Genomic DNA, 19,150 nt, shown 5'->3' on the forward strand with positions numbered 1-19,150 from the left:
TTAAAAAATAGCAAGATTTAATTACCAAAAAAAGGTAAAAAACACTCAAAAATGAAATGAAACATTTTGTTCGGTGTGAAATGAATTTTTCCTTAGACTGAAAAATCAATTATTCACCCAACCCTCTCTCTGTCATTATCTTGCTGTATAATTTCTATTGGACAAGTTAATGTCTCAGAATAAGGATAAGTATTATTTGCCTGTTGCTTAGGCAATGTTTTTAGTGCAGATTATGGGTTAATCTCTTTGAACAAACAATAAAATCTAGGACTGATTCTGTCTCACGACCTAAAACTCATACACTTCTTTGTTTAGTTCCCCTGTGTGACCAGCCAATCATATGTTAAGTTTATAGCAACCAGGCACGCAAACAACAAGTGTCATTCACATCTGATATGGGAGGATGGATCTTGGCTCTTTGCCCTAAAGACAAGAAGGTAAATGCTGCTCTCCGTTACATGGTGTAAATCAGGAGGGACTCCACTGACTACAATGGGATTACTTTGGATTTGAACCACTGATTCTGAGTAGAATTTGGCCCAGGAATTTAGGAATTCTAAAGTAGCAAATTGGGGTACTATAAACACCTGCCATTTGTCACGTTCCTATGTGTAGGTTTTGTAGTTTTGTGCATCGCCTTGGCTAGCACATTCTGGAAGGGAGGAAAGCAGACTGTATGCTACGAGAGGGGGAGAGGGGTTAAGGAGCTTGCCTATGGTCAGGTTCTGAGGTTGTAGGGGGATTGGATTAGGGAGCCTGTCACGGAGGGATCAGGTTGGGTTTTATCAGCTGACAGGCAGGATTGGATCAACCTGCTTCTCGTAGGGGTGGACGAGTTGGCAGGGGTGCACGGGCTGCTGGCATTAATCGAGGGTCCGTGGTGAACCCCTTGGTGGGGAATTCTGAAGGAGTTCTGCAACGTATGAACTTGCTGCACCCCTCAGTCCTTCAGAGTTTTAAAGAGGCACCACTCTATGGGGGAGATTAAAATATTAGATATTGCAATCAATTGGCCAAGTGTACATATATTTACATAGGTATACCACTGCCCTCTAGTGGATAGAAACAGAACTGTTGAGCTGTGTCTCACAGGCCCTATATTCCTAAAGCTAATGGGGATTCTCTGGGGGCCACTTAGACCTCTGCCTGCGTCACACAGTTCTAAGTGGTTGCTGCAGAATTTAAAGAGATTGAGGAGTCAGCCATGCTCATGGAGGTATGCAAGGGCAAGTCTAGATAGTCCCATCTCAGGCATATCCTGTTGGGATGTAGAGGGCTAGACTTGATAGCCCCTCCCAGTCTCAAAGATTCTGGAATTCTGTGCCAGAACATGATGACTCACAGAGGTCAGAACTTTGGCCACAGGCCTGGGATGGTCAAGACAATTCCTCCCCCTTCCCTGACCATCTTTCATCAAACAACGTGCCTCCAGCCAACATCTCCCCAGCTAACACAGCGCAGGCTGAGAGTAGATCAGCAGCAGCTACCACAGAGCAGTGAGTGCACTTAAAACAAAATCCAGGGCTAGTGCCAAAAAGGAAAGGGGGACAGGAGCTTTATAAACATAAATAGCTGAACTTTTCCGAGAGGGTGAGTTTACCTGGATTCAACAGAAGTGTCCATCTAGTGTATGCTATTTCTAGGGTGTTAACCACTGTAATATATGAGCACTATGTATGTCTGCTCACGATGATTTACCTTTGCCTGGGCCATCCATGGAGTGATTAATTAATCCCTATCCGATGAAGATCAGCCTGTGGCCTCACTCTAGTTACAGCCAGCCAGAGCTCTCTGTGCATTAGCGATGGGTAAAGCTCAAAAGGTTTCATCAAAGCCCTGGGGTAAAATTCTGCCCTTATTGAAGTCAATGGCAAAACTCCCACTGATTTCAGTAGGGCCAGGATTTCACTCCTGTTGTTTTTACTCAACTATCTGAAGTTCTAAAGTCTGCAAAACAGGGTAGAAATTCTGATAAGCAGCAGCTTCCTTGAGGAATTTCCAGTATTTACCTGCTCCGCATTGAGTTGAAAATACTCTACAAACAGACCTTTCCCTGGAATATCAACAATCCAGCTTCTGCTTCCTGCACCGACCAAGAAGAGTAGAGGTGCATGGAAATAATTGCTTTCCCTTTAAAGTTAGCCAGCTTTTCCTCAAGCCTTAGCAAGGTTCAGTTTAGGTGACATGAGGGTAGTGGTGCAAGGTTGCTGTTATTTGACTGTTCCAGTTTACCTGTTCCTGATATTCTTCCACCACTCCAACGATGGTGGGAAAATATGAAATATGTAAACAATAAGAATAAGAATTTAAAAGCTTGAACTTTTGTAGCACCTTCCACCTGAGTATCTTATAGTGTTTTATGAACATCAGTCAATTTAGCCTCCCAACCCTTCCCTGAGAGTTAGGGAAATATCATCCCTATTTGATAGGCGACAAGACTCTGGCTGTATTCCTGAGTTGGATAATGACTGCTCTGTGCCTCAGTTTACCTCTTCACAAAATGAGGGTCATGCTATAGACCCACCTCACAAGACTGTGGTGAGGCTTAACTCATTTTGGTCAGACTGTGCTGAGACCCCTGAGTGGTACAAAAGTATATCTTATATTTACAGAATGCCTTTGACACCACAGGCCTTTTACAAAAACTTATACAGGCATAGGGGTATCTTTTCCACTACTGAAATGTAGCATCCAGTGCAGAGAAGCACAGGCAGTCAAGTATACCGTGTACACCATAACTAGCAGTGGGATGCAGGCGGACTATATTCACCGGTGTTGGAACCTGGCAAGCACACCAGCGTTAACACTAAACCCAGTGTTTCATGCCCAGACCATCCTGGGATCTTTAATGATCACACATGTTTCAAACAGCTCCCTGGTTTTACACCTCATGTGAAAGACAGCACCTCCGGCAGCCCCTTGCACAACATATTTAAATTACAGCTATTTCTTTTCCTCAGTGATTTGAAGCCATCATACCTGGCCACGGAAAGCACAAGCATGTTACCCTAGGCCTAAGAGAAGAATTATGGTAAATTCACACATCATAACAGGAGAAGCTCCCCCAGGGAGGCACGGTGGAATGAATAACTCTGTTCCAAGGGGATCAGAGGCAGCTGCATACAGACAGCAGCTCATACTAACTGCTGCAGCATTGGGGTTACTTTGTGGTCATTTTCTGTGCCATGTCTACTCCCTGCTGTGTCTACTCGCCTAGCTGGGTTGCCATGGATCAACATAGGGGATGGTATCATAAGTGTTGTAAGATCAGAACTACACATTGCAAACAACTCCCATCTGCACTACAGCAGAGTCTGATGAAATGGCCAAATAACCGAAACCCACAGCTAACGCACCCAGCTAACAAACAGTTCAATTCCCTTCTCCTTTCCTAACCCAGTTGCAATGGTCTCCTTCTCTGCATAAATCCAAATCTGACATTTCCAGGACCTGCATGCTGCTGAGTCCTTTCCGGCTCTCGTCGTAACCTGCATGTTGGAACAAAACATTATGCTAATGATCTCCAAGGACCTGGGATTCCGGTTGCTTAGGAACAAAACTTTCACAGGCTGTGGAAGGAGAGTTGAATAGGGTGACACTGTAGCTGGGTAAGTTCTTAGAACACTTCTCCCCCACCCCCAACACACACACAAACAATGATTTCTTGAAAGGTTGCCGTTTAAAAAAAAAAAAAAAAGGAAGTCGGACTTTAGCGGAAAGCAAATCTGCCCAGGCTTCCCCAGCACACTGAGGTTTTATTTACAAACTCGGGAGAAGGACTAATTCACTATTCAGAGAAGACTACATAGAAGACAACTGCACACTGACAGAGCATGGAAGCTCGTTCTGCTGCACAGACAAAGCAGGCAGCTTGCGATGTGTACGCGTCTGGCGTAGATGCTTCCTAGGTGCCAGCCGGTAAGATCTCATACTGCTCTATACAGCACCGTTGCAATTCCAGAGACTTGTTTAGATGACATATTCTTTACTTTTTTCTGGGGGGTGTCAATGTTTGTGCTGCAGGTTAACAGGGTTGTTCTGAAGCAGTGTGGAAAATTAAGGGAATTTAAAGGGAGCTGCAGTTCCTGCTTGCTAACAGGATCCATTTAATCTAAACCAGTCCCTGTTAGCAGAAACCGTGTTTAAGGGAGTCAGTGAATTAATCTCTCCTTCATATTAAGTTGTAGCCGACAACAAGAAACAGTAAGCAGGAAAATGAATCCTACTATGATTTGCAGTACCTGCCAGCTAGTGCGCGAAGGGTATAATGCAAAACACAAACGGCACCTGGTTTGGCTTTTGATTGTGTATCAATCTCAGTTCAATCTATAGGCCCAGTCACTGTAGTGTCTAGGCACAAAGCAAACAAAAGGTAGCTCTGAGCCACCAGATTTCTAGAGAATGGGCAGCTCAGTAGCTGATCTCTTGTATTTGGCAAGTCTAAGTTACAGCACACGAAAGGGAAAGATTTATCCCTGGGCTCCATACCTCTATGGCTATTATTTACGTAGCACCAGCCACGTGATCCAGTTATGGATATGTTGCCTGCCCCAAGGAGATGAACTAAAATCAGCACAGGAAGGGGGTGGGAAGAGACCGAAGAAGATGGAAAGGAAGGAGTCCTTAAAGGCCTTGAAAGATATGTACAGCTGAGTGAGCCTAAGCACGGTCAAGTGGTAGCTAAGGTCAAAGGCGGCGCAGAGGGGCAGGGAGCAGAAATGCACCCCACGGGATTTGTGGGAGATGAAGGAGTCTTGGTGTAGAGGAGGAGTCACTGCCGCAGTCAGAGAAAGCGCATTTATTGAGCAAGCTCCAGAGACCAAGCCAGCACTGGGCTCAGGGAGCCTGATGTGGGAGAAGACTCTTAAGTGGGGAGACCTCTACGAAGTACTCTGTGGGAGGTGACTGGGCAGAGGGGCTGATTCCCCCAAGTGTTTTGCTGAGAAAGGGGAGACTGGGGATGGGGCAGCACAGAGAGCATCAGGACCAAGAGAGGATCTGCATTCTCCCGGTGGCTGGGGATGGTTCAGCTCCCACTCACCCATCAGAGGGGTCTAAGCAGCTATGTCATATACCTGGCCCTGCACAGGTATGCAGGGGCTGGGAAGGAACAAGGAGTCCCCACCCATTACACACCCTGCATCATAGTCCCAATGCTTCAGGGAGCATAAGGTCTTTTCCCTTCCTGCACCATGCCAAAGGAGGCAGGGCCAAGGTTCTAACCTAAACACAAACCTTATGCATCAGTTGCATCCTGTGCACCACCGTTCTGCATGCAACAACGGGGAGACAGGTTTGACAACATAGAAGCACAACCACCCTAGGCAGTGCAGCTCCGCACCATCTGCCATTCAGCCCTGTGCCTTAAAGGCCCAATCTAGCCAGGGAGTATGGATAAACGGGGTTTTATGGTCAGGAGCTTCGTTGGCAAGTCAGCACCTCCAGCAGTGCTGCCTAGGCCCAGGTTCCACATTAACCCAGAGGGAGAACACACAGGATGATCAAAGAAAGAAAGTTTGCTAAAAGAAAGTTCCGTCGTGTTCCCGATTCTTTGTTCAGGTGGCAGGGCATGAGTCTCCAGCCCGAACTCTCCAGCTCCTCCCTGGGAGTGTAATTGTGATATCGAATATTTATAATTAACAGCCACCACAGGCTGTCCCCTGCCATTCCTGAATTTTTAATGTCAATAGCTAAGGAGTTGGAGCCCTTTTATTCAGCTGGAACCAGACCCAGACAGGGCTAAACAAGCTCCCATTATCTCCAACCGCAGACCTGTGAAAGGCTGCTAATTAGTTTACCACAGACGGAGAGGAAAGCTTTCCATCCCATTTGGGCTGCCTCCTCACCCCAGAACTTCGGAAGAGGTCTAATGCTCAGTCGTGCTGGTGGGCTCAGAAATCACAGTTGTTGTAAGTATGAAACCCAGCCATTACGTTACTACAAAGGAAACATCTCTCAGAGATTCCAGATGCTCCCTGGAGCTAGTTCCTGTGGTGGGGATGCACGCAGGGGAAGGAGGGGGCATATTGCCTTTTGATTGAAGCAATGATGGGCCATATTTTTTAAGATGCCTAAAGATGCAGATAGACACCTAAATACCTTTACAAATCTGAACCCAAGTACTACCCACGTTAACTCAGTGCGTGTCTTTGTCCCCCTCCGAATCACATAATGCGGTTCATGAATCAGTTGCTGCCTTCCAGTGAATGCAGCTGGTTCTTTAGCTTGAGCAAGAGAGGCTTATGCATCCCACCCTCAAAGTCACAAATTCAATCCCTACAAATGACCCAGCCAAGGGCATCGATGCACAGGCATCCAGAAGTGTTAAACTGGATTCATTATTCAAGTAACAGCCCCAGCCACCTTGCTTTCTGCACTCTGGTTCCCTCTACTGTTCCGAAATAAGGATAGCACCCACTAACTCCTGCTCTAGCCAACCAGCATTAATGACAAGGGGCGGGGATACAGAGAGCCTCTTTGCCTGGGTGGGACTGGAACCCGGAGTCCAAGAGAACACTAGCACAGAACTCTGCAGCAGAGTCCACAGGCAGTGCCTGAAGGGGGGTTGCTAGCTGCATCTTTCATTGCAGTCTAAGGTGGGCCCTGCCCCACACAGCTCCTTGCTGCGCTGATTGAACCTGTCTTGTGCTAGCAGGAGGCTCGGAGATCTCCCATGTGGCTGGCACTGCTCCCCCTGCACAGTCAGGAGGGGATTTTGCCCTAATTCCTTACAGGAATCGGGTTTGGCTGTTAAAATCTCTTATTGTCAGGAGCAGCGTTCAGGCTGAATTAGTCTGGGGGTCAGATCCTGCCCGTAGCAATGCCTATGTAACACCACAGACGTCAGCAAACAGCTGTCACTGAGGGCAGCATCAGCCTCTCTCCATCCTCTCTTTTGGGCACCCTCCAGCTACTCCCGTGATGGTGCAACAGAGAGAGGCCCCCAGGGCAGCTCCACAAAACTCTCCTCTGCTCAGACAGCCAGGCAGGCAGTTTCCTAGCATGAGGGGGCAGCAATGCAGTAAGGACACAGGCCTGTCTTATTGGAAATCAAAATGGGAATAGAAGCCCAGCCCTAGAGGGGCAGGTTTGTCCTTGGCTGACTTGCTAATACCCTACTGCACAGCCATAGTGAGGGCTTTGCCATGGGGGTTGGGGAAGGATACCAGAGAGACAGCACTGACATCCTACACAGGATTCTGGGTGACCCCTTCTCCACAGCCCCTAAGGATCAGCTGGGTTGGGAAGCCACACTGCCTGCCTTCTCTGGAGGCCCTGAAAGCCCTCACCCTTGAGGGGATAATTTGAGGGAAACTTGAAAGGTCAACTTGAAAGTCCCCCTCCTAGAGCATCCAGGGTCCGGGTACCACCCCCTCCTAGCCTCTCCCCAGGACAGTGCAGCTTGGGCCCAGAGTTTGGACTCGGCGGTGTTATGAGTAACACAGGGAAGGATGAGGCCAAAATTCATCCCCTACAGTCAGTGGAGTGTCACTAGAGATGAACATGGCTCACTGTGGTTATCCTGACATCATCCCTTGCTCCCCTTGGAGATTAACTCCACCCTCTCCCTCCTGGGCTAACACCAATACGTACACTTTGATTGCTGGGATATGGGAGACCAGAGTTTAAGTCCCTGCCCTGCCATTTACTTCCTGTGTGACCTTGGGCAAGTCCCCTAGTCTCTCTGTGCCTCAGTTCCCCATCTGTACAATGGGGATAACATCCCTGCCATAGCTCACAGGGGTGGGTAAAGATCCATGCAGTAAAGACTACCATGGTAGAGAAGCACAATAGATGGACAGAGTGATGGGTGTGTATGAGGCTAGACTGATAACAGCACTGAAATCTATCTAACAATATTAAAAATAAAAGTGGTCAAAAGATGCATTCAGCTCTCAGCAAGATTGAAACCCGGTGCTGTTTCCCAAACTTCCTGAAGAGTCTGTCTCACTTCTGAAGGCCTGGCAGGGCGCGGGTGACTGACGCAGCTACCCTGCCTTTGCATTGTTTTGGGCTACGGCATATAATTGAAAGGAGCCGATATGTCTTATCTCCAGTCTGAGCTCCCTTTTGATGTACTTGCACATGATTAATGAGTAGCCAAAAAGCCTGAAGGGTTTGTAATGAAGCCTTTCTAATGGAGAAGTGTATTGTAGACAAATCCATATTGCTTCCCAAACAATCATTCATCAAAGCCGTGATTTGACTCTTTACAATTAAATGCAGGAGCACCCGGATCAGCTGGAGATTAGCCAGCTGTAACTTGTGCTCCTCTCAGCTCCCCAGCAGCTACAGTCACTGTCACTCCTTGCCAATGAATTCTCCTATTTCTTTTACTGCTGATGTGTATTGTTAGTTACCTTTGATGACTTCACCTACTAATGACATCCCTGCGATTGCAGTGTATTATGAGCCACCTAGGCCTCCATTCAGCAAAGCCCTGTCCTTTATTATGGGCTGGATTTTCAGAAGTGCTCCACAATTGGAGGTAGATGGATGTTCTGCCTTAGGGGTTTATACCACTGACCGTCACCATAGTATCTGGGTGGAGAGGTCTTTGGAAAATCTGCCCACCAGTGTCACAATAGGTACAGCCAAAGGTTTCCATTGACTCCAGTGGGCACTGGATCAGGCCTTATAAGCGTTTTATAGCCTTTTCTGTTGCCCTTCTGTAGCATCGCCTCTCAGATGATCTCAAAGCATTTTGAACTGCTAGGACACTCTTTCCTGTGCTCCCTAGGGGTACGCTTTACCTGCAACGTCCCTGTTGGGCAGTGCCATCTCTCTGCATACAGGAAGGGCAGCTGTGGGTGCTGTTTAGGGAACATAGGCACTCTTTTCTTTAAAAGTCTCTTTTATGGTCCCAAGGTAACAATTTCATTGTAAAGCATTAGGTCAAATTGTGTCTAGACTTACGTTGGCTGTAGCACTGTTAAAGTCAACAGAAACGGGAAGGTGTACAAAATAGCGCTGCATTTAGCTCTGTTATTATGTTTACTTTGATGACGACTCAAGGCCCCAGTTCAGCAAAGCTCTTACGCACGTGCCTAAAGTACATAAGTGCTTTGCTGAACGGGGGCCTAGGGCCCAATCCTGGTCCCTCTGCCCAGCCTTTGTAACCAGGCTGCACCGAGGGAAGAAGGCACTGCTACACACTTGCTCTCTAAGGAGTATGGCCAGTTGGTCTCCAAAGCGTCTGATCTAATGAATACCTTTTTGGACGACGGGTTTTTGTGAGGTGAACAAGTGCCCCCTGGGGGCTGGACTGAGACCCACCACTTATTTCACACAGGCCACCAAAGAGCTAATGGGTGGCAATCATTTTTATCCCCTATCAGCACAGGCTGGACTGAAACCAGCACCCTAGTGGTGAAAGGCTCCAGAGTCCCCATACTCCATCAGTAAAACCCTGGGACACCACAGACCAGTCGTTCAAAACCTCTGCACTGGGCCATAACCCCGACACCTATGTATGACACCCCTGGGAATCATGCCCTCCAGGTGGAGAACTCATGCCCCTAAGGGAAATGTTGTGACTTTAAAGAGTCCAGTGGTTATGTGTTAACTTCTAACGAGGTCACTTTTTATTCTGAACCAGGGTTTAACAGCAAGCAACCTCAGAAGATTTCACTTGGGCCCTTCCATCTGAATACTCCTTCCTGACATAATCTGACCCACTTCTCTTCCCCAGTGGAAAAATGGCCAAGGGGAAAGCAAAAGGCCCCAAAGGGAAAAAGGTCACCTTGAAAGTCGCCAAAAACTCCATCAAGATCACGTTTGATGGGAAACGCCGCCTTGACCTGAGCAAGATGGGCATCACCACCTTCCCTAAGTGCATCCTCAAGCTGGCTGACGTGGACGAGCTGGATCTGAGCAGGAACATGATCAAGAAAATCCCAGACTTCATCGAGAAGTTCCAAAACCTGCGCTGGCTGGACTTGCACAGCAACCAGATCGAGAAGCTGCCGGAGACGATCGGCATGCTCCAGAACCTCTTCTACCTCAACATCTGCAACAACAAGCTGACCACCAAGAGCCTGCCAGTGGAGCTGAGCCAGCTGAAGAACCTGCGCACCCTCAACCTAGGTCTGAACCAGATCGACAACCTCCCCACCACCCTTGGGGCCCTGAAGGAGCTCAAGGAAGTGGGCCTCTTTGACAACTACCTGACAACCATCCCCAACAGTGTGGCAAAGCTCCCCAAGCTCAAGAAGATGAACGTGAAGAGGAACCCCTTCCCCCAGCCAACAGAGGAGGAACTGTTAATCGACACCATCAAGCGCATCGAAGCCCTGTACTTGGTGGACGAGAAAGACCTGTGTGGCCCCTGTCTGAAGAGGTGCCAGGAGGAGAGGGACAAGCTGAACAAGCTGAAGAACGCAGTGCCCACCTCTCTGAGGAAGCCAAACTTTTCTTCCCTTATGACACCCAACTCCACGGCAAAGGATAACCAAGCGGAGTGGCGGTGAAGGTGGCAGTGTCACAGAGTCTGTCCATCCGACTCTTACAGCGTCCAGCCCAAACCAATAAACAGCTCTTCCCTCACTGCAGTTTTCTTCATTTAAGGGTTTGCTCCGTATTAGGTGGAGAGGGCCTGCTGTTTCTCCTAAACCAGTGAATGGGCCTCAAAGCAATAGAAGTGCAGAAAAATAAAGGTGGAAGGGCATGCTTGGTTCCTGACTTTTATTTACCAGGAGACACCATGGGCCAGATCCTGACTCCTGTCCCACCTGCTTTGAGCTGCTCCAGCAGAATGAAGCAGGAACCAGCTGCCTGGGGATTTCTGCAGCGTAATTAAACCTCCAAGTGGCATAGGGCTCCTGCAACTCTTCTTCCCCCACCCATCAGGGCCAAGAAACTGCTCCATCAAGCCTATCGCCAACTGCCCTCAGTCCCCTGAAGGGCTGTGACCAGTTAGCATGACTTGGAAAACCCTAGGCCAGACAGGCATAAAGGTTGCTCAAAGTTTCCTTTATGGCCCTGAGCTGTATTGGGCAGAAGGACTGGTCTCCAGGATCTGGCCCAGTATCTACCAGTTTTGTACAAGATCATTCTGCATGGAGAAATCTTCCTAGCATCTTACGTCTTGAGAGTGCAGGCAAAGTTGGATTCTTTGTAGTCCCACTCCATCTATCTTCTGGAGGCAGGGACTTTGTAGGGCTGAGGGGAAAGCAGAGTTGGCAAGCCTATCATGTGAAAGTGTCACAAATCTTTCTCTTTAGGAAAAATATAGCTGCCAGTGTGCTGCACAAGACAGCCCCTTGGATCTTCCTGGGGACTTGGGCTGTGGAAAATTTCCCCAATAGCTCTTGGGCCCAGCAAGGATAAATCTCAGACCGTCCTGTTGCCATAGCACATGCCCCAAAAGCTGTGTCTAAAGGAGAATCTTCATTAGCTGTTAACAGTACAGGGCCTATGACACAGTTTCAATTCTGTCCAGCTGTGTCAGTACTGACCTCTGACACTAGTCAGATCATTACACTACTAGGAGTAATTTAGGTGTGAAACACAATGTATAATGATACACAATTCTGTCTCCTCGAGTGCAATCAAGGAGCCATATTCTTTGCTCAGACACACAAGCAGGTCCCACCGGCTTCAGTGTTGGATGCTGCATCCATGTATCAGGGAGCTGAAATATTTATCACAGACATCTCAACTGGCCTCATTTCCCCTATGCCTGGCTTCCCCCTCCCCCATTCACTTCCAAGCTATCACAGACTCACCTCCTCCCTAAGAGAGGGGGGCAGGAAATAACTCCCTTCTAGACCAAAGTGTCTTCTGGTCCTTTTTTAAGGTGCATTGTATAGGGCCCATAATCCAGGTCCCTCTCTTGCTCTGGCAATCTAGGGGTGGCAGCAGGTGAATTTACAATCTCACCCCTAGTCCCATTCTGGTGTCCCCATGGTGTGTTTCTCTCTCTCTTGCTCTCTCTCTCTCTCACGCACACACACACATGCACACACACACACGCTCTTTCACCTCTGCACACAAATTCATTTGCATTCCTTGTTGCACCTTCAGGGCATACCCTACCGATGGCAGGAAGACAGTGACATACAGGTGCATTAGACTAGTAGATTATCAAAGCAGCCAAGCCAAACACCGACCTTGGACAAGGTGCTGGCTGGGGCCACAGCAACATATGGGAGGTGGCAGAGAGTTAAACATATTTAAATGAAGAATAAAATGGTGTGCGTGGGTTGCTGCTCAGCAGTCTAGTAACAGCCCATTCTGGAGGGAGTAAATTGGGACTCCTGGGTTCTACTCCCAACTCTGGGAGCGTTGTCTAGTGGTTAAGAGCACTTGACTGGGAGTGGGGACTCCTGGGTTCTATTCCCAGCTTTCCACTACTTTAATATGCTACATGAAACTGCACCTTTATGCTTCAGTTTTCCCAATTTAAAATGATTATTCTGTTCTCACAGGGTGTCGCAAAGTGTAATAATTTATAAAACCCTGCAAGATTCCCAGGTGGAGAGGGCTGCATGAGTAGCAGGCGATGCTACTATCTGATGAGTGTTCATTACACTATCATGCAGGAGCCAGGAAGGAAGAGTCTGGTCCCACTCCCCAGCTCGGCTGGGACAGCAAGGACTGGGGATGCTGTGGAAGCAGTATGTCTATCCTGTGGGGAGGGAGGACTTTGTGCTCCTCGTGAGGGATCCCACCCTCCTACTCAGGAATGACACCAGCATGTGTGAAGAGACAATGAACACACAGAGTTCTTGGTCCTCCAGTTCCCAGAGCAGAACAGGTGATTATGTGGGCACTTACTAAAGAGAAGCATTTCCAGGTAGGAGGATGTTCTCTCTAATCCTTCACTTAAGCATGTGGAGTCTGGTGTCTGTCAGCTCACACTACAGCTGTCTCAAGAGATAGCTGTGTCAAGCTTCTATCCCCATTCCTCAGAGGGGACAATGTAGAAGAGATCTTCTCCCCTCAAGGGGATAACATTCCAGGCAGATCCTCATGGGGACTAAAAACCCTTTGTGCTCAACTGTGCTTCCAAGATTCAGAACAGGCAGAATTAGGCTCCTTAAACCTCAGCAAAGATAAGGCCTAACACAAGTCATACCTCTCTCACCTACCCGTGAGCCCAACTCCAGCCCAAAGGTCATGAAGACGTGATCCAGGAGGGCTCGTAATATTACTGACTGATGAGTGCTGGGTAAACATAGAATAAATCTATCCCTATGGCACCAGTCCTTGGGCTGTTTCGCTCTGTCTAGAGATATCAGTCGCCCAGTACAGAGTGGAACGTGCTGCTCCATACTGACTCTAGGATCTTCTTTGGGTTTCTCAGAGACCCACATTAGTCACAACAGGGCTCAGCCTGGGCCGGGACTGGTGGTACTTGTCTTAAGCTGCCTTCTCGCTCTGGAGTGTCAGCTTTCAAGTCCAAAAAAGTAACTCTGTAACTGTAAACCTAAAACCAGTGATCTGAGAGTAACCAATGGAGACACCTATGTGAGCCTGACAAGGATGAGGGACGCCTGCTCAGAGAGGCGCAACCTCTCTTATCTCAATGGGCTACTGATGCTCGTGCCCCTTGGTGATCATTTACATCTCAACACTGTTAACTATTTGGGACCCTCCCACAACTTAAGAGTTGTTCTCATGGCTCTGCACTAGCTTCTGGTTCCCTTTCAGGAATAGCTTTAGCCATTTGCTGTGGTCTACAAAGCCCTGCATGGTCTGGGGCCCAGTGACCTGCATTAGAACCTGGGAAGAGGGCAAGCAGGAAGTAATGGAAGTGGCTCTTCCTGGGAGATTTCCAGCCCAAGCAATCTGGTGGGTTAAGAGAATCGTCCAAACTTCTGAGTGTTTATCTGATTCAAAAGGAGCTGCCAACCCATGGGACGGTCACCCAGGGATACTGAAGATGCCAATTAGGAGCCTAAGGAAATATTCCTTGGGCATCCAGCTCAAGAGAAGTTCTGAGTACACAGGTATTCAGGATCAGCACAGAATACTTGCCCAGTCACATCACTCTGTGCTTGGAAATCATAGAATATCAGGGTTGGAAGGGGCCTCAGGAGGTCATCTAGTCCAACCCCCTGCTCAAAGCAGGACCAATCCCCAGATTTTTACCCCAGTTCCCAAATGGCCCTCTTAAGGATTGAACTTGCAACCCTGGGTTTAGCAGGCCAATGCTCAAACCACTGAGCTATCCCTCCCCTCCACTTGGCGAGGGGCAGCACATTGGGATCTCTACCGTGAAGCTGTTATAGTTGGTTCTGCAGCATCACTGTGCACTAGGCACATCTGTCACTGTCTGCTCTAACTGGCCACTAAAGAGGCCATTATGCAGCAGCACTATGGATTAGCTCTCTAACCTCACGTCGTCGACTGTCTGTTCCCTATTCTTCCCCACACTAACCATCTACATAAGAGTTTACCAATAAAGTCATATTAAGAAGATAATCATTATTAATTAACTATGGATAACAGCTACTTAATGCATCCCTCATGCCTTTGTAATGAAGATATTTTACAGCCAAATGCTTTGGGGAGATTTTGGGATGCCTCTGAACTCGAAATAGGCTTTAAAGGGAACAAAAAATGTCAATTTATAGTGTCCTTTCTTAAAGTAGAACAAAAATTACATTTATTGCAGACAACTATCAGAATGATTGGGAATGATTCTGGCTTATTACCTTATATTCAGGGACTCTTCAGTTATTCCTTTTGCCTTCAAAACAGGTTGCAACGAACAAAATCTAAACAGAGAGGAGAAAATAAATCAACGTGGTCTTTAAAAGGGTTATTACCTGTAATAATCACTGAGGTTTAATCCCAAATGATGCCAAAGCACTTTACAAACTAAGACCCCTCCCTCACATTCAGGACAGCCCTTTAAGTCAGTGGGACATCTGCTATGTTTAAAGCCAAGTAGGCGCTTACATGCTGTCCTGGATAGGGATGGTCTTCAGCTTAAGTGCTTCCTGAATCGGAGCCTTGAACTGATATTCAGTCAACAAAGAAGCACTTAATCCATCACTAAAATGCAGCTGCTTCTGGGGTAGAATCTGGCTGCCGGTTAATTGCCAATGGCTATACTATGCAGCATTTTAAGGCAGGTTTCCCTATCTAACTGAAACAGCAAGGTGAATTTAGATAGGAAGAATGGTTCAGAACCTGCAGTTGTTATTTAGGCAAGGTTCCATTGGGCCTATGCATAGATTTTAAGGCCAGAAGGGATCATTATGATCGGCTAGATTAAATGATCATAATGATCAATCTAGGCCACAGAATTTCACCTGGGAATATCTGCATCATGAGTGTTTTGCCTTGGTAAGGACAGCCAAATTATACCCAATGTTATTACCAGAGTTGCAGTTTTGCCAGGCCATCGTGGTTAAATTAAAGTGGCTGATAGAAAGCAATGTGCAAATCATCCACTTTATACTCTAACGTCAGCAAGGGAAAATGCCACCAGGACAAAGCAGCTATAAAAGAAAAGCCTTCTCTCCTAGACAAAAGCACCACTGTTTAAAAAGTCACATCAGCTCTACTTATGCCAAAGATTTAAAGTGAAGGCCAGAGAACCAAACTCATCTTATGTACCTAATACTAAAAAATCATAAGCAATGCTCCAAAAAACTTACAGCTCAGCAAGGGAAAAATGACATTGGCCAGGAGAAATTATGTTTTTCATGCTTAAATGGAAGCATCCAAAGACCCAGGAGCTGCAATTTTAGAGTGAACCCTTAGGGTCGCTGTTTGGGAGACACATGGGAATGGAGGGGAATGGTGCCGCAAGCGTAAAACAATACCAGCTGCTGTGACCTTGGTGCTAACATGCCAGACTGAAGCAGTAATTACCTCTTAAAGGCTTTATTCCTGTCGCTGTCATGGAAGACGAGAAACTTGGAATAGCCGTTTTTGAAGAATATTTCCAAGGCGATCTCCTGTAAGGATAAACCATTTGTACCGTGGAGACCCCTGGAGCAAGGGGTGAGCATAGCAGAGAGAAACGTATTGTTTGCCCAATTTTACAGGGTTTTCAGCACTAAGGGCCAGATTTTGTAATGAGCTCTGTGCGGGTGGGATCACAAGGGGTGACTTTCACAATATAACCAGCCTATGAGGGGTGACTTGCACAATATAACCAGCCTATGAGGGGTGACTTGCACAATATAACCAGCCCAATGTGCAAGATCCAACGGGCTGGAGAAAGTTCAAGAAGCAAACACAACCTCCAAACCTTTGGTCCATCAGCTAGCTAAAACAGGTCTTTTACCAAGAATGTTCACTCCTTCCTAAACTCTGAATCAAGCTCAAAGGAAAACCTATGAGACATCTCCTCTAAATTGGGTGGGTTTTATGCTATTCTTTAGTGAAGCTTTTAGTGATTAAAGTTGCTGTCTCCCCCCCACCATGATATTGACAATTTGTTTATAAACCTATTATTTATGCTGGGCCAAATCAATTTATTTTTTCCAATTGCTCTAGTAAAAGCATTAATATTATTTATTATCTCCACTGCAATAGCACCTACGAGCCCACTGTGTGAGGTGCTGTACACACACAGAGAACAGACAGCCCCTGCCCCCAAGTGCTTACAATCTAAGTATAAGACAAGAGGCAATAGGAAAGCAGTGATTGCAATAAACAACTCACAAATGCTCTATGGCAAGTTAAGGGTCTGATTCTGAAAGGACTTCTGGTGAGATTCTCATTGCAAGATCAAGGCTAAAACAGACTGAACTGAATGGGCAACCTTGATGTATTTCTACTAAAGGCAAAGGAGTTGCAGCCATAATGACTGGAGCCAGTGGTTTTTTTTTTGGCTGAATAGTAAATTTATGAAAAAATGCATTGGGGGAGGGGAGGGCACTATGAGTATTCCTACATTCGGGTTGAATCTGGCTAGAAGTTTTGTCTGAAAAAAAAAATTAAATGATTTCAAAATAAAACATTTTGACATTCCGAAACAAAATGCGGTTCTGTTGAGAAATGTAGCTAATTAAAAGAAATAGGTGAAAAACACTTGAAAAACAGCCTGAAAGGAAATGAAAAGTGGGGGAAAAATCATTTATGGGTCACACAAAATGATTAGTTCTACTCTAATTATTTTTTCATTTTGACCATAAAATAAAATAAACTCCCGAAAAGATTCTGTTTCAGTTCGAACCAAACCAATTTTTTTTTCATATTTTTTGATTCGTTCCCCAAATGGAAAAATCCATTATTCACTCCGCTCTAGTAGAGGTTCAGGTTCACTAGCTGAAAAGTTATCCCACAAGAGTAGGAGCAACAGAGCTCTCTGTTTTCCTTCTTTGGGTGTGTATGGGAGCTGAGCACTACTGAAAATGGGTCCACTTGTTTAGGAGCTTAAATCAGGATTTAATGGACTGATTTGAGGCACCTATTTTTGGAAATCTTGGCCTCAATTATAAGGGACACGTCTCCATAGCAATTCTTCCCTGGTAATACTTATTCAGTTCTTGAGAAGTCATACGGTGGAATAAAAGGGCTAATGCTTTGGCGAGCAGGGACAGAAGTTTCCAACATCCACAGATAGCAAAGCAGAGATGGGGACAAGAGCAGTACTGTGGGAGTGGAGAAAGTCCAATCCTTAGGCGTTATAATGCAAATAGTTCCTGGCAGAGGCAGTGGCGGGGGCATGGGGGTCACGTCCCCCCCCCCCAAAATATGCTGTTTGGCTTGTACTGAGCATGCTCAGTAACACTGCTGAAGCCAGCTGCCTTCACTCTGCCCCCACTATTGGCAGGTAGGGGTCATCTCTGGTTCCTGGTCATATTTTACCACTTTTCTTGCAGCTGTTTCCCAAACAACATGGCGTATTGACACCTACCTGTAGAAGAAAGCGCATCAGATGTATCTCTTTAATGTCACTGTACGCATAACGGGAACATGCCTGATCTCCCATACCTTGCTCTTTGTGGCATAAGCTGAAAATAAATGGATCGGTGATGCTGAAAGAGGTAAAAACAGAAATGTGTTTGAGATGGACAAGAACAAGCAAGGCCTTTGCAACAAACATGCTGGATGTGAGGAAAGCCTCGGGCATAACCCTATACACAGCCACCACCACTTAGTCTTGGAATACCCTCCATTAATGCACAAATGGCTTTATGTACGTTTCTACAGAGCCTGGTATCCTAGAAGGTCTGTGATGTCAGCCAGAGCATGGAAGGTTTCAAACACCCTGAAGGCAATTTCATCCTGGATCCTGAAACAAAGAGGGAGCTAGTGGAGCGTGAAGGTCCGTTTGGTGTGATCATGCTTTTTAGGACATGTAAGTGGACAGCAGCAGCATTCTGTACATGCTGTCTCAAAAGCAGTGACACAAAAAAAGTCCACAGAGAAAGGATTTGCAGTAGTCGAGGTGGGAGGAGATGGAGGTCTGGATGAAGTAGAGCCATGGCCAAGGGACGTTGTTGATCACAAAGGGCTGCATTGTGATATCTTTACCCCTATTTGGTAGTACCTTACTTCTCAGATAGTCCCATTGACTTGAAAGGGTCTTCACATATTACTCAGTCTGAGGAGAGGTATAATAACTGGGTCCAAAATGATCACGTCCTTTAAAAGAAATCCAGTGAAAGCATGAGACAGTGTTTTCCCAGAAGCCGATCTGGTCACTACTTGATTCACCCAATCATACAAACTCATCCGATCACTAACATTTTATCCAGTAGGAAGTGGATGTAAAGCAGTGACCATCGATGCACAGTCAATGAGAAAAACAATGAGTTACTCACTTCCCAGTGGACTCTGAGCACAAACACCCCCATATGCATCCACAGAGCATGAGCAGAAAGCCAGCCTACAAACCCATTTTCAATAAAACAAGAATCATAAAAACAGGGTCAGTGTGCCAAGTATTAATTATGATCCCTTCAGCCTTGGAGAAAGAAATAGGAACTCATCAACCAATGAACCAAAAGACTCTTCTAAAGAATGTTCCATATGAATAAAAGATGGGAGAGATGAAGAAGGAAATACCAACACCACTTAATGACACCAGAAAAAGAGAATAATTTCCATCTGTAATGGGGCTGCGTCTTCCTATCTCTCTCTATATGCTTAGCACATTTCGGGTGGGGCTGTAATATAAATAATAGCCATATCCAGTAAAGCAACTCTAATTGCTAAGTACTCCTCACTTTAAACGATG

General features: G+C 46.5%; 2 protein-coding genes across 20 annotated transcripts in view; one reads left to right on the top strand and one right to left on the bottom strand.

Annotated features, from left to right (window-relative positions):
- The window catches only part of WDFY4 (WDFY family member 4), a 251,942-nt gene that overhangs the window by 61,435 nt on the left and 171,357 nt on the right, over positions 1-19,150 (bottom strand). For all 9 annotated transcript variants that reach the window (XR_005601150.1, XM_039546658.1, XM_039546659.1 and 6 more), the window contains 3 exons: positions 17,825-17,945; positions 15,829-15,914; positions 14,661-14,723 (listed from right to left, as the gene is read on the bottom strand). Coding sequence is in view for 8 of the 9 variants with exons in the window: in XM_039546658.1 (XP_039402592.1) it covers positions 14,661-14,723; positions 15,829-15,914; positions 17,825-17,945 (270 nt within the window). In the remaining variant the exon portion in view is untranslated. The remainder of the gene's footprint in view (positions 1-14,660; positions 14,724-15,828; positions 15,915-17,824; positions 17,946-19,150) is intronic.
- Positions 1,354-19,092, top strand: LRRC18 (leucine rich repeat containing 18). 11 transcript variants are annotated; one of them, XM_039546669.1, is made up of 3 exons: positions 1,354-1,496; positions 3,448-3,608; positions 9,599-10,546. In XM_039546669.1, the coding sequence occupies exon 3, from the start codon at positions 9,699-9,701 to the stop codon at positions 10,467-10,469; it is 771 nt and encodes a 256-aa protein (XP_039402603.1). In that variant the 5' UTR covers positions 1,354-1,496; positions 3,448-3,608; positions 9,599-9,698; the 3' UTR covers positions 10,470-10,546. The 11 variants fall into 11 exon arrangements, 8 of the variants coding, with proteins under 8 accessions (XP_039402603.1, XP_039402607.1, XP_039402606.1 ...); XM_039546673.1 differs by having other exon boundaries at positions 9,692-10,546; XM_039546670.1 differs by having other exon boundaries at positions 1,433-1,590.

This window comes from Mauremys reevesii, linkage group 7 (genome assembly GCF_016161935.1).
Source record: "Mauremys reevesii isolate NIE-2019 linkage group 7, ASM1616193v1, whole genome shotgun sequence".
NCBI lineage: Eukaryota > Metazoa > Chordata > Testudines > Geoemydidae > Mauremys > Mauremys reevesii.

Bases quoted from the DNA above. Each gene is read 5' to 3' on its own strand.
- LRRC18 (XM_039546669.1), top strand. From the start codon at position 9,699: ATGGCCAAGGGGAAAGCAAAAGGCCCCAAAGGGAAAAAGGTCACCTTG.